Raw genomic sequence first — 15,398 nt, 5'->3', positions numbered from 1 at the left:
ATTATCCACGGCATATCTGAAGTACTGTAGAAGACCGCAGTTCTTATTCATTCATTGATTATCTTTTGCTTGCTTACATCTTCAAATATGCCGTGGAGAATCACAGAAAGTGACGGAATTAGGTTTTATTGTGGACTTTTTTTTCTTTTTTTTTATGGCAAGCAAAAATATAGCGAAATTCGAATATCATTTTTATTTATCGAATAATTAGAGCAGAACGAATATTCGAATGTTCGACTATCCGTGCACACCCCTAATGTACATGATTGTGTTTTTGAGAAAAAAAATGTTATGCATGGTTAGTGAAAAACTAAAAATGTTAAATCACTTGAATAAGGCAAAAAAACACATAAAGAACATTGGTTCCCGGGACTTTTGAGAACTGGAGCTTGTAGCCTAGAATTTTTCTTTCTAAATGATGTGAATAGCATCTTGTTTACTCACAGAAAACAGAATATAATATATTGATTTAAATTTTATAAGACAATTTTTGTTGGTAAAAGTCATATGCGAGTAGGCGTTAACTATCATGAATATCATTGTGATTTACACCTGAGAAGACAAAGGCCTGCATAATGAGCTGCATAATAGGGCTGTCAAAATAGCTCAAAATTGACGTTCGAATATTCCCTCTAAAAAATACACGAATATTTGAACTATTCGAACATCTGGTTGCGCATGTTGTCAATGATGCGCATTACGTCAATAACAGGCAAAAATAATACAAAGAGACATAACTACTTTTATAGATAGTCTATTTAAGTTTAAACATATATGACAACGTATTACCTACACAAAAACAAGGAAATCAACTAATGGCCAAGACTGCAGACCTCATGCTCTCTCACCCTCACGTTCTCTGCGCATAATGGTTTAAATGAACAAACAAATTTTTGTGCAAGCAATTTAAGGTCGAGACTGTTGTCCCAAATATAGCAGGCTTCATTCAGTGATTGAAACACATATTATTAATATTAATTGAAGTTTTACAGCAAATAGAACTGACATTGAATGCTCCGAGCGAGCTGTGCTGTGGTAAACATGGAACTTTTCCTTGACATGAAACGATAAATAATCAAACCTCGGATGCATTGCTTGACAGAACTCCCCGAAGCGTGCCCCATCCGCGATACTGATCAGTCTCATGTCCTTACAAATGAACGAAATGATTTTATCCATTATGGCCTCTTGTCGTGTTGCAGACAAAGTGCTTGCGGCGGGCGATGCAAAGTAACGTTAAGTGTCAAGACGTGACTGTTTAGCTGGAGTTCCACACATTATGGCAAGCTCATTTGGGTGCACATTTTTTAGATGTGACCTCATGTTGCTAGTTGTCGAATGGTATGCTAACTGTATCTTAAATAGCTTGCATACAACAATCTCGCAGGTCAACAATTTTACCTCACTTTCTCTGCTGCGGTCGAGTTGGGCTCTGCACTTGCTGTCATCTTCAATGAAGACGCGTCAACTTTCAGCAGTGATGCTGTGCCAGACAGTGCGACTCCTGCGAGGCTGTGACCTGTCCCTGAACCCTCAGGCGCGCTAGCGCGTCCACTCGCAAAGCAGACAACCACGCCTCTACTACCGCGGGCGTTTTTTCCACATTTTTTTTTTATTCGAATATTAATTTTCACCTTCGAAATTCGTTTTTTTTTAAACTATTCAAATACATATTCGAATTTAGAATATTCGTTGACAGCCCTACTGCATAATGAGCCTTTCAGTCATCTGTGTCATTGAGAGGGAAGAGTTACAAGAAAGAATGTGAGGACAAAATAAATCTATATAATTTAATGTTTGTAGTTTATTTAGAATATATTTAATTGTCCCACAACATAATTTAATATCCACTTGGGGGAGCAATTAAACAGTTTATTAGGAACAATCAAAGCTGACTTTCAAACTAATTTTTTGGCATCATTACTCCAGTCACACAATCCTTAAGAAATCCTTTTAACAATCTTATTTTCTACAAAAAAAACATTTATTGTTATTATTATTATCATTATTATTATTATTAATGTTGAAAAGAGCGGAGAATATTTTTCTGTTTTTTTAGGGGGGATAAATTGAAAGAACAGCATTGTTTGTTACATTAGTTACAGTTATCTTTATTTGTTATATTTATATTATTTACATCAAGCTTTTAAATGGTATTGTATATTGTTATTGAAACTTCATAATATTTCACTTGATTATACATTTAGTCAGGAATTATAGTTTGGAAAAAGTCTTTGGAAAAAGTCTAACTAGTAAAATGTTTACACGTTATGTGAAAACTAGTTCAAGTATATAAATAAATAAAAAGAGACTTACTCATGTTTATGATCTCTGCTGAATAAAGTACTTCATTCTTTTTTTTCTGAGGAAATCCATTTCTCAAATCCTCAACCACACAGCGTTCAGCGCGGGGGTGTGGTCTCATTAGAAGATGATGAAGAGAGACGTGAAAAAAGAACATTGCGTTGTCTTTATATGGATTACTTTATCACAGAATATCTGTTTTCGGCAGCACTTGTTTAGTCTAAAAGTAGACATGTCAGGCTTTCTATAGATATCTCATGTATCTTCGTTGAGTTTTCACGGAGTTACAGTTCATTTTAATGACACGTTTGTAAATGAAGATCAGCGCAGACAAAGGCTGCAGACAGCACACCTTGTTTGTTATCTTTATTTTATAAGTGCACAAAGTTCTGTTATTTCTGTATACAAAAAAAGTAGACCCTTTACAGTTTCGATTGATGTATTGCTCTTATCTGTACGATCAAAACTGAAAGTGTAATTTAAGTTCTTTTCGGGGTTATCAGGAGAAAATGACTCATAACTGCAAATCGTTAATCGACTTCAGAGGGTTAAAGGGATGCTCCACCGCAAAATGCTAATTTTGTCATTAATCACTTACCCCAGAAAAGTATGAAAGACATTGTCAGAATATTCTATTCGCATACAAAAAGTATTCTCGTCGCTTTATAACATTACAGTTGGACCACTGATGGCAGATGGACTATTCTGAAGATGTCTTTTGTACTTAACAGGACCTTGACACTGTTATTCAAATGTCACTGCATTTGGAGAAATGTTTTCCTAACTGTTCAAAAAAACAGCGGTGTCTCTCTCTGACCAGATACATTTGCTGTATATGTATTTTTCTCAGAAATAAACAAGCATATTATTGGTTTAGTGCTTTCTCAAAAAAGGAAAATAATTTTGGCCCTTTTTATATCCTCTTTGTAATGCTTGTTTTCTTAACCTGTAAAAGAGTATAGCGATTTGATGGTTTCTGTCTATTTTTTTTCTTTCTTTTTTTTAAGGTGTCATACATAATCCAAGCTCAAGGAAAAGAACATGTCATCATCCTGGAGAGAAATGAGTGAGTATTTTCCTTCTGCTTCTCTCACTTTCTCTCCTAAAGTCAATTCATACACTTGGCCAAAAATTCCGCTTACAAAAATGAAACATGGTTTTACTACAAAACACAACAACAACAATACAAAACATGGTTACTATAGTTAAACCATGGTACCCACAAATTTGGTTTTGCTACACTAACCATAGTTTAACCGAGATATTTATAGAAAAACTGTGGTTATACAAATGGTAATCAATAAGCCAGAAAAAGACTTTCACTACAATAAAACCATGGTTAATTTTCATAGTATGTATGTTTTATCTGTACAGGCGGGGTAAACCAATAACACATATAGACTATGTTTACAGTGTTCGATCTTGTGGCCAAGAATGGTGAAGCCAAAGTTGTACATTGATTTAACACAGTGTTTCTGATCAGTGATCCTTGACACACACAAACACCTTTATCTGGCTCATCCACTGATCTTCTGTAGTCTCTACTAGTGGCCTGGTGTGTTTAAAAAGAGGTTGAAATTGCTCTTGTTGGTGTGCCTCCACGAATAGGAACACTTACTTTACATACTTTACCCTGGGTTGGTAATTCACAGTGCATTTAGCATGAATTGAGGCTCTCTGAAGCAGGGCTTGATAACTAGATGTAGACTAATGTATTACAATTTTTCAGGACACAAGCCTTATGCTGAACCAATTCCTTAGAGCTGTTTTTTTTTCTGTTTGTCACAATAATAAATAAATCCTCATTAGACAGCAAAAACAAAACATGTTTTTTAATTCTTTATATGCAAGATTTTAAATGTTTTTTTTTTTATTTTAATTTCTTAAAATTACATTTTATACTGTTTCCTTATACTGTTTTTTGCCACTAGCATTCCTGTAAAATTTGACTAAAAGAACACAGTAGGTATTGGTCAAACCTATTACGTTTCTATAATGTAAGTGTGAAACAGGTTAAAAGTGTCTGTATCCGGCTGAGAAGTTTCCTAATTCCTAATATCTTTACCTCATTCCTTACCGTAATTACATTTTGGTCACTTAGTATATTGTTTAGTTGTATTATTTCTGTGTTTGTTGTAAATCAGAAGCCTGTACAGAATGCAAACGTGTTTTAAAACCTTTAGCCTTTTCACCTCTGTCAGCATTTGAGCCTCATTCAAGTTAATGCTTGAATGCGTTGATGAATCTTAATTTTCCTTGTGTCATGACTTCCTAAAAGACATCTTGCCTTGTTCACTGTTGTACATTGTGTGCACTTGAGGTTCTCAGAATGTAAAAAATATCTGCTCTTTATGTATTACTTAAGTTATTTGAAATATTGCGACATGTAGGCAGACTTTTTTGGACGACCACTACATCATTGGCAAACAGATAAAGTCCCTTTATACTATCAGATTTGTCATATGTGTATGTTTTACTTCTCCTGTTTGAGAATGTTACCTCACATAAAGCGTCCAATGAATGCTGGATGAAACCTACTCCCCTATTACAGATCTAGAACATTCTGTGCTCTTCATTTTAATATTTAGATACTCAAGCAGCAAACACATTAATTTTTCTTACAGCTTGACAGTTTGTTGGTTTTTTGAAGGGCCGGAGTTGGGAGATGTTTTGGAAATGTGCCTTCGAAGTAAAAAAAAAAAGTTGTGCACCATTAACAAAGGCGAATTGCTTCGCATTTTGATGTAAGATAAACAATATTTAGAGATATGATAAAACTGTGTTCAGGAAATAATGTGTGTGATGGGAATTTCTTGGAAATTTAGTCTATGAAATTATTAACTTTGGTGTTTAAATAAAAGTATTGCTATTAATATTGCTCATATTTGAAGTAGGCTTTCCCTCAAATTTGTGCATCCTTTAAGAAAAATGTTTTTGCTCTTTTTTTATATTTAATGTATTTTTAATTGCTTTCAGTGCCTCAATGGCCAAAGTTGGCACTACAGTTTTATTTTAATGTTCTATATTGCAAAAAAATCGAATCAATAAAATGGAAATAAATGTAAGAAATGGAATAGAAATAATTAAAAAACAAACACAAAATGACCAAAACTTAAACTAAAATGAAAAGAAGTCAAAACATTAATAAATTCTTCTATATAAATGAAACAAAAATATCACTGAATAATTGAGAGAATTTCTACACAGAGTAATTTGCTCTCTTTCGAATCTTCATCAATTTAGATCAGACATTAAATGATTCTTCCAGAAGGAGTACGTGATTTTAAATGATGTAATCTTTAGTAAGAGTTTCTCCATTGCTCCTTTCTCTTTATGTGGCTCCAGGACGATGCTTTAATCCCCCACAGCTGCCTTGCAGCAAAAACAGCACCCCACCTACCCTGCCCTCGATTTATACCTCCATATACACAGAGGGAGTGATTACGAGAGAGAGAGTGTGCATATTCAATGGGCCGCTAGCCACCTTGATACTCCGACACACACACACCCAATATAACCAAACCCACAGACAGATTGGCTCTGGGGTGGTCAGATCTGTTCTTTACTTTCCTTTACCTTCCATCCGCTCTCCTCTGCTCTCATTTTGTCTTTCCTGGGGGGAATGCAGAATAGATTGCGTTCAGTGATTGAGCATTGTTTATTTGCATATGCTATCTGCATTGTTTTAGTACACCGAAAGAATTATGCAAACAGCATCGCACTGCCACTGCAGTCAAGCAACCTGAACACATCTCTTTTTATGATAATTTTTTTACCACCTACATTCTATAGGCACTAAAAGCACAGTGTAAAATCCACTAGGCATTTAGCGCTGAAGCACAAATGATAACATGCAAAGAGGTATGTTTAGGCTGAACATGATCTTCACTTAATTTAAAAACTCACACAGATTTAACGCCAACGGTGAACTGGATTGTAGGAGGTTAGCGAATATGACACGGGTTTTTGCTCTGAAATATTTTTACACAATATTTTTTCATAATCTTCTCACTTTCAGAGCTCCACACACTACTTTACTTAGCACTTCCTCTCAGCTCTCTTTCCTGCTTCTGTTTGTGACTAAAGATCCCAGGGTCATGGTGCTGTTGCCCTCTAATGCCTTTGGTCATGTTTTCCACATTCGCTCATGCTCATATCTGATCTTGATCTGTTCAGCTTTCCTGAGACATGGGGTTTTACATGAACCAACTAAATATTTGTTTGATAGGATCATTATAAGACATTATAAAGCAGGTCAGTAAGAGTCTCTCCAAGGCTGCATTTATTTGATCAATACAGTAAAAAAAATGTAATATGGTGAAAAAAATTACAGTTTGATATATTTTAAAATGTAATTTATTCCTGTGATCAAAGCTAAATTTTCAGCATCAATTCTCCAGTCTTCAATGTCACATGATACTTCAGAAATCATTCTAATATGCTGATTTCTGACTATTATCAATGTTTAAAACAGTTGCTTTAAACAGTTGCTGCTTAATATCTTTGTGGAAACAATGATACCTTTTTCAGTATTTTTTTAAATAAAAATCTTTTGTTATATTACAAATGTATTGTATTATTATTATATAATGTAAATGTATTTACTGTCACTTTTAAACAAATTATTCCAATTAAATACTTGCAATAATATAAAATAATATTAGGGCTGGTTCGTTTGGGTTTTTGTGTTTGGGTTTTTTATGATACTGGTGCCAAATCGATACTTTTAAAATGGTAACGGTGCTTAAACAATGCCTTTACGGATATTAAAAAGAAAAAAAAAATTTTTTTAGAACAAAAACAAATGAATTTGTAAATTATACGTAAATATAAATATAATTAAATACAAAACACAACAAATTTACATAAATTCACAATAAAACCTAAGCCACCTATCCCATCTACAATAATTTAACACTAAATAACAATACAGTATAACAGTAAAGTAGTCAGTATTCTTGGTAGGGCTGCAGCAATAGAGCTAGCCAACGGTTCTATACATACTGTGTGAAAACTACAGGTTTTATTATTATTTTATAATTTTATTATTATTTATCATTATTATTATTAATGTTTGGTTCTGGTGGCTTCTGGTGATGTTTTGCGATTTTCAATGTAAAATGTGATTTTTAAAACAAACAAAAAAACTCCTGTACACTGGAGAAAACATGGATTGCCATATGTCTACTTCAAAAATTTTTTGAGAGAAGTATTATTTTTTTCCTATTTTTACCCAAAACAGGATTGATTGGCCATTATTAAAGGGATAGTTCACCCCAAAAATTTAAGTACCCCATGATTTACTCATAGTTATATAAAAAAATGTCCTGGCTCGTCCAAGCTTTATAATGGCAGTGAATGGATGGTAGTTTTCAATAATCCAAAAGAAGTCCAATAAAGTGCATCCATCCATCCATCATAAAAAGTGCTTCGGGGGGTGAATAAAGGCCTCCTGAAGCAAATTGATACGTTTTTGTAATAATCTCTAGCTTCCGCTAACTGTCATGCATGCGTTCACGATAGAGTGATGTCTAGTGGATGACGTAGGACAGCTCAGGGTAATATAATATAATAAAAAACGTTATGACGTCAAATTGGAATGTATGTTAACAATTTTAGTGATGTACAGATAATCTATTCCATTCTATGTACTGATAACTTGTGTATGATGCTAGACTATATTAAATACCTGCAATATTGAATCCTTACGTTGTGTTTTTTTTCCCCCTCAGATTGCTTTTTCCAGAGGATTTCACTGTGTACTCTTATGCCAAAGATGGCTCGCTGGTCACCGAGAGACCAAACATGATGGTAAGTCAACAAACACTTACAAGAACTGAAAGTATGTTTTTGCCCGGGTTTTTTTTTTTTTCAGTTTTCAGAAAAGTTACATGACACCAGCACCTGGTTTTTATAAAACAAGGGAAAGCATGTAAAACCAGGCAGTTTTAGCACGTCTTCAACAAGCCATGTCACCTGTCTGTCAGATGCTTTTGCTATTTTTCACTCTTGTTTACTGAATGGCGACCCAGCATCACCCTCAGCCTGTGCTGAGAGCTTGAGGATTGGTTTATCTATATTTGGCTTAATGCAGAGCTCAGACACACAGGATGTGATTGCAGAAACGAAAATACTGTGGTTTAGACAAAACACAGAAACCAGTTAGAATTTTATTTTATTATTTTTTCACATTTTAACCAGCTAGTTTCATAAACCAAAAACGAAACGTACCACTGCATTCGGCTCGTAAGCTGTATGTTATTTCCACTTTGCAAGAGATGTTTCTGTGCACAGAATGGCACAGGTGAAGTGAGAACAGCTGCCGTGTATCATCATGTGGTGTTGTCTGCTGTTATACTTGTTGATGAGATTTCCTCAAGCCCCTCGACCAACACTCACACAGCGTCTGAAGCCAAGAGCACTGGAGCAGTTCTGGGAAGAGCTGCATTACTCACACGAACTGGAATCAAATTTTACACGAGTATTAAAGTGAAAGAGGCACAAACTTCATAGAAAAAGAACATAGAAAGAGGTGTATGTAAACAGTGAAAGGATAGTTAGAAGGACATTCCCAGTGAAGCTCTTCACATACAGAGATGATTGTCTGCTGAGAGATGTAACTTGAGTCATCGGCCCTGACCTGAATGAAGTCACTTACTGTTTGCTTCATGCCATTGAGATTTCTCTCGCTCTCTCAGTTCACGTATGATGGATTGAGTAAGAGTGTGTCAGACAGCCACAGCAGATCCTGCAGTCAGTTCTGCTTCATGTTGTCCTTAGATGAACAACAACCTTTGGATGTTGTAGTACCAGTCTTACTAGACTCACTATAAATTATTTTTTGCACAGTGTTTAACACACACAGAAATTCTTCATATACGGTACAATCGCCCCAAAAAAGGATTTGAACTTTTATACTACACATAAAACTATCTGAATGTCAGTCATCACACTAGATATCAAAATATCAAACTAAGTGAAATCTGAAAAAAAGATATTTAATTGATGAATGTAGTCAGTTCTGCTCAAATTCAGTTTATCGCATTAACTATGAACACAGGGCACTAATGTTTCACAAGCATGAAGGGTAAAAACACTTTCTATCTTAATTTTAAACTGTAAAGGCCCGTTCACACCAAGCACGATAACTATAAATATAACAATAAAGATATAGTTCTAAAAATCGTTCTCAATATTAAAGAATAGCAGAGTCCACACTACAACTATAACGATAAAGGCATAGAGAAACGGTATCGATGGAATCATTTTCCGAGCGATTTTTTTCCAGCTGATGAACGATATAAACATTGACATCCAATCAGAATCCATCCTGCTATAACGAGCTCGAGGATTTAAAGCGGCAGACGCACGTGCGCTCAGAATACACAGACGATATCGTTATCTTTATAGTTATCTTTATAGTTATCGTTCTTGGTGTGAACGGGGCTTAAATCTGTTTCTTTCTATGATATTTTTTGAAAGTTGAAAAATGGATGGACTTCATTTTAAAATTCTGGCTGATAAACTGATAATTTTAAATAAATACATTTTCCCATTTAAATGAATTAACAAGTAATCACTAAACACTAGAATTAATCATTTTAAATGCTGAACTTAGTGAATTTAGGCATAACATAATTATATTAAACTAAAATACAAATTAATTGAAAAGTCTACTATAGTTCATATAAAATAAATGTCAATTTGGTTTGATTATATTACTTAATGCAGTGAAATTCATGCAAACTGATCTGTTTTTTCAGAACCACTGTGTATGTCTCTTTTTTCTCTTTATGTCAAACGTATCTATCTTGTAAATCTCAGATTGAAAGAGTTTATCTGAATCTGTATCGGAGTTGCTGTTATTGCTTTGAGAGCTCTATTACAAAATAGAAAAAAGACTTAAATGCACATATTGTTTTAGATAACTGTCTTAGATCATGGCATAATTTAAACTGAATATTCTAGGATCTTGTAAAAATATATTGCCAGTGCAACAAGGGAAAGAAGAGTTTAAATTGGTGGTTTTCTGGTTCGAGGGTAGGTTTTATCAGGGAAAAAGTGCTGGGTTTGCCATTGCCACATGCATGATGGGAAATAGTTCAACAAATTATTGTCATCGGACTGGTCTAAAAATAGCTCAGCTTTATTTCTTATCTGTTGTACCCTCTCGATGTAACAAAGGGACAACACACCAGTGTACACATACTCATGCACAAAAGCCCGTCTGAACAGAACAAGAAACCAAATAGTGTTATGTGAGCTAGTGTGTTATTTCTCATTTATGATGCCCCAGGTGAATGCATATCCTTTTCTTTAATATAAATAATTATAGGCCCACTGCAATTGTTAAATGTTGAAATACTCTCTCCGATTTCAGTTTAATATGCAGAGGTGACTAAGTAACAGATTGATTTTCCTGAGCAATGTAATAGTGGCTTTGTGGCACCAGCATCGCTCTAATGCCTCTGTTTGTAATTTTTCTAGTCTATCTCATTTCATGATGTAAGTTGAATTCAAAGTTGACAAAACCAAACATGCCCAACCTGTTTTAGAAGGCAAATCCAAGTTTATGATTAACTCTGGCTTGCTGTGGGTATCACTATGTCAATAATTGCAATTTCAGGAATGATTTAAAGAGCCACAGTCATATTGTGGATTCACTCCCACAACTAAACGCAGTTGTCACGTCAGAAACCTTGCAGTGGACATGAGGCCGGTGCTCCTCTTAGCAGCATGAAAAACGGTTGAAAAGTTGTAAACCGAAAGAGTGGAGCCAGTAGTATTTGTATAAAACTGTCTTTTAAGAGGAAGAAATCTTATGCTATCCTCTTGGGATTTGCTTGAAATGTCTTGTAGTTAGATCTTTAGTGAAATGCTGATTTGAGACTGTAGTCTGATGACACTGTTCCTTGTTAGAGAACAGGAAACACAGCACAGTGATTATTTCCTCGTCATGGGTTTTATAGCTTTCTTCCCCATATAGACATCTGGTGCATCAAACAAAATGGTTTAAGCAATATTAAATCCTTCTCTTTTTTGGTCAATATAAAAACTGCTTTAAGTGTAATTTCTACGTCACCAAACTGAATTGTAGAAATAATGCCTCAACGTTCAAACATATGGGTCAGTGGTTTGATTGCACCACAGAGACACAATGTTTATATGACTAAGAAATGAACCATAGAATGATTTATTTATAGATGCCTCAGTGTATTAAACAAATTATTTTTGTACATTAGTCTGGAGAGACTGACTCCCAACTTTCAGTTGAGGTCAGAGTAAATTTGTAAGGTTATTTTGAAGATTTGTTTTGCTGCCTCAGACAGGCGACCCTTGTGATAAAGAAATACAGAAATACACATTAATTGTAATGTCTTTAAAATATGGTTAAAGTGTACTGTAGAATGTACTGACAAATATTAATAGTAAACTGAGATATATTTAAATTTCTTAAAATTTCTACTGAAACTTGTTTGCTATTTAGTTAAATTTGTAATGCTGAAGCTTGCTTTTAAAATTCAAATCAGTCATCAAATAACACACTTAAGTTGTAAACAGGTACTTTACATGTGCTTCAGTATGTTAATCAACACATTAAAGTAATTGTACGTTTTTTAAATCTTGACCAAAGATTATTAAAACATGATTTAAAACATACTTGAAAGTAAAACTTTAAAATCCTTACAAAGTGTAGTTAAGTGTGTTAAGAAACAGTCATGAAAGTGTACTCTTAAGTACACTTAAGTGGCCTTTTATATCATGAATATTAAGTTATCTACAAGTACAGTTTAACTTTTTTTGTTTTTAAGATTTGAAACGCTTACCATGCACATTCAATACAGTTAATACTAGCACACTGTATTTTCACAAGCAGATATAGAGAGTTAAGAAGAGAAGAAACATCCGTTCAGAAAGCAGTGGCTGTGAATCAGCGGCTCGACTGACCCTCACTTGTGTATGATATCTGGTGGGATTTCTAAAGCATGTGTTTTCTGATTCTTATGTCAGACATACACTATCAGTTAATAAAACATTCTGTATAAAAGCCTCCATCAGATCAAATGAGATGTTCCTGATTATTATCAAAATTATGTAAGGTGTAAATTAGGTAGACTAGATTTCTTTTCTCAAATCAGCGCACATACAAGAGAACAGATGCCTCTGCTGTTTAACTTAATCACTCTCATGGCATAAGGTTGGGAAACAAAGTAATTAGTATTAATTATGTAGATAATGACACTGCTACTGAATGAAAGCCATGGGAGTTGACATCCTATGCATAAAAACTACAGTTACAGATCATGACTACAGACTGTGACTCCAGCGCCTCTAGAACAGCATGCTAAGCATTAGCATTAACAAACATGCATGTTATATTTCCGGATATAAATGTGAGTGGTGGCTTTCCCACTCGAAATTTCTATATCAACTAACAAAAATGATGTTTAATTAATGTAGTTAACAGTAACATCACTGGTATGCTGCTTGTGGGTTGAGGTATCATTCCTGAGTTTAGTACAAACGGACATGTACAAAAATACTTAGGATTAGGAGTTGGTATAGGAGGTTAATATTAGGGCTGGACGATTAATCGAAAAATAATCAAAACCGAAATTCATAACCTCTAACCGACGTAATTTTCCCATGTCGGTTATTTCGGTTTTTTAATCCTGTTAATACTTCCCCCTTAAAAGCATACTAGAGCGTGTGTAGCCACGTGACTCTGCTCTCCAGTCAGTGGCATAAAAGCAAAACACGGAGGTGAACGTGGGTTCAACATATACTGATGGCGCGTGAGCGGTGAGCCTTGCGTCTTTACTAAAATTTGTCAGTTGTATTTGTTTTATGGTTTGGACATTCAAGCGATTAGATGAACGGATGTGTATTCTTATATCTAGCTACCATGTTCGCGCAGCTGAATTGTGGCACGGACACTCATATAAACATAGCTATGAAGATCGCGCGCACAGAGGAACGCAGAAACTAGTTGCCAGCGCTTTCCTGTGATATATCACTAAATAGCTTAGAATCGCAAAACTTAATATAGCATGTTTGTGTGCAGCGCACATGAAGCACAAGCGCGTGCACAGAGAGCAGCGGTCGGCGGACGCGCTGCGGGTTCCCGGTTTGTGTCCGTTCTTGGACTGTTTTGTGTATTTTAACTGTAGAAACGGTTGTTCCGAGTCGAAACTACGATGCAGAAAACTACATCAGTATATCATCATAATCGCAGCCGTTTATGTCTTACGTGAACATAAACAGATGAGAAAGAAAACACACATGTACAGTATTTTTGCTTAAAGAGACAACAGCCTAATAAACGCACTGGCTATCATTAATGTTAATCAAAGAACAAAAGAAAATCATTCACTGATCTTTACTGAAAATATTTAATAACTTTACTTGATTAATTTTTATTTTATTTATAAAAAGAAAACTATTGCAGTGTTTTTAAACTTTTAATTACAGTTTCTGTACCTGAAATTTAGTTTAGTTGTATTTATTTATGATATTGCTAATTGATTTGTTTGTTCCTTTCTTATTACTGATTACTTATTTGAAATTTATATTAATATAGTTGTTTTTGCTATGGTTATATTTTTTTTTTCACAGGCAAAATTCCTCTTGCTGTGTTTTGTAGGCTGCTTATTTTTGCTCGTTATTCAGCTGCAACAGAATGCTTTGTAAAAATGTTTGACATCTAAATGTTTGGCTTAATTTTTTTTATATTGGATTTTTTATCTTATTGGAATCGAAACTAGGAATCGATAAAATTCAAACAATACCCAACCCTAGTAAGAAATGTTACGAGATAAAATAACTGCTGATAGTCAATCATATTTACAGTACAAACCTTGTCAGTGAACTATGAGGGCAAAAAAACAAAACCGAAACACAATAATCGTTCATTAATCGTAATCGAGGTAAAATGTTCAATTAATCGAGGTTTTGATTTTAGGCCATAATCGTCCAGCCCTAGTTAATATCACTAATTCTAAGTATGTGCAATATTACTAGAGATGTTTGTCTTATAAGGGTTTATGCAGAGGTTAAACCGCTCCAGAGAACTGTGAGATATATATATACAAAAACACATTTTTGTTAGCAGATATTTTAATAAGCCTTTTCTGCTCTTGTTTTTTTTTTTTTAAATAGTGATTCATTAGAGCAGCTCAGTGTCTGATGACACAAACTGATTCATCCGGTCTGCTGAGACTGTGTGGCCGTACACACACACGCACACACACACACTCAAAAGCACAACCCTCACACATTGTTATACATATGCACGCATGCTAATGTGTGTTATGCTTTCAGAAAATGCTAATCATTGATGACAAAGTGGCTGTGAAAGCGAAAACAGTCTAAATTTAAGTGTGTAAAGCCCCTTGAAATCCCTGTAAATCAGCTTGACACAGTATTAACAGAGCCCCTCAGCGCAGGACAATGTCTTAACGTATAGTTCACATGCTTATATAATCTGATCAGTTCTGCTCTTTCACATATGCTCTACAGCAGTGGTTCTCAACCTATTTGACTCCAAGGCCCCTCATTGTCCACAACAAAATCCAAAGATGTAATTAATTTACATGACTTTTCCAGGTCTAGAAATCAGTTTTTCAAGATTATGGGAATCCTGGTTCTTTAAAGAATCAAAAAAGAAAAAAATGTTGATGGGTTGAATTAAAATATGAAATAATTTTGATGGTTATTAGTCAAGGCTTTAAAATTACCTTTTTTTTTGTCTTGATGGTGTTTATTGTGGCTTCTTTTAAAGTCTGTTTCTCTCTCTCAGGGTCATTGTCATTACAGTGGTTATATAGAGGATGTGGAGGGCTCTTCTGCAGCACTCAGCCTGTGCTCTGGGTTAAGGTGAGATCATAGTAGCTCTAAATGGATAGACTGAAATGTTTCATTTGAAGCAGACTGTAACACCTTTACAGCTGCAGACACACTTTGGAATTTACTTTGTCTTTAGCCTAAAGGTGCACAAAGTCATTCCTCAATCTTCCAGTGCAACAACAGACTCATTTCTGGTGACTTTTTATGAACTGACTACCACCATCCTTTGCGCTCTCTGTGTGTTTTAG

At 34.7% G+C, this 15,398-nt stretch overlaps 1 protein-coding gene across 1 annotated transcript in view; it reads left to right on the top strand.

Moving 5' to 3' along the window:
* LOC132115427 (disintegrin and metalloproteinase domain-containing protein 9-like) overlaps positions 1-15,398 on the top strand; it is a 41,538-nt gene that overhangs the window by 12,642 nt on the left and 13,498 nt on the right. The window contains exons 3-5 of the mRNA XM_059523900.1: positions 3,312-3,370; positions 8,037-8,115; positions 15,104-15,180. Coding sequence (XP_059379883.1) covers positions 3,312-3,370; positions 8,037-8,115; positions 15,104-15,180 — 215 coding nt within the window. The remainder of the gene's footprint in view (positions 1-3,311; positions 3,371-8,036; positions 8,116-15,103; positions 15,181-15,398) is intronic.

This window comes from Carassius carassius, chromosome 34 (genome assembly GCF_963082965.1).
Source record: "Carassius carassius chromosome 34, fCarCar2.1, whole genome shotgun sequence".
NCBI lineage: Eukaryota > Metazoa > Chordata > Actinopteri > Cypriniformes > Cyprinidae > Carassius > Carassius carassius.
This window is presented reverse-complemented; position numbering and strand designations above follow the sequence as displayed.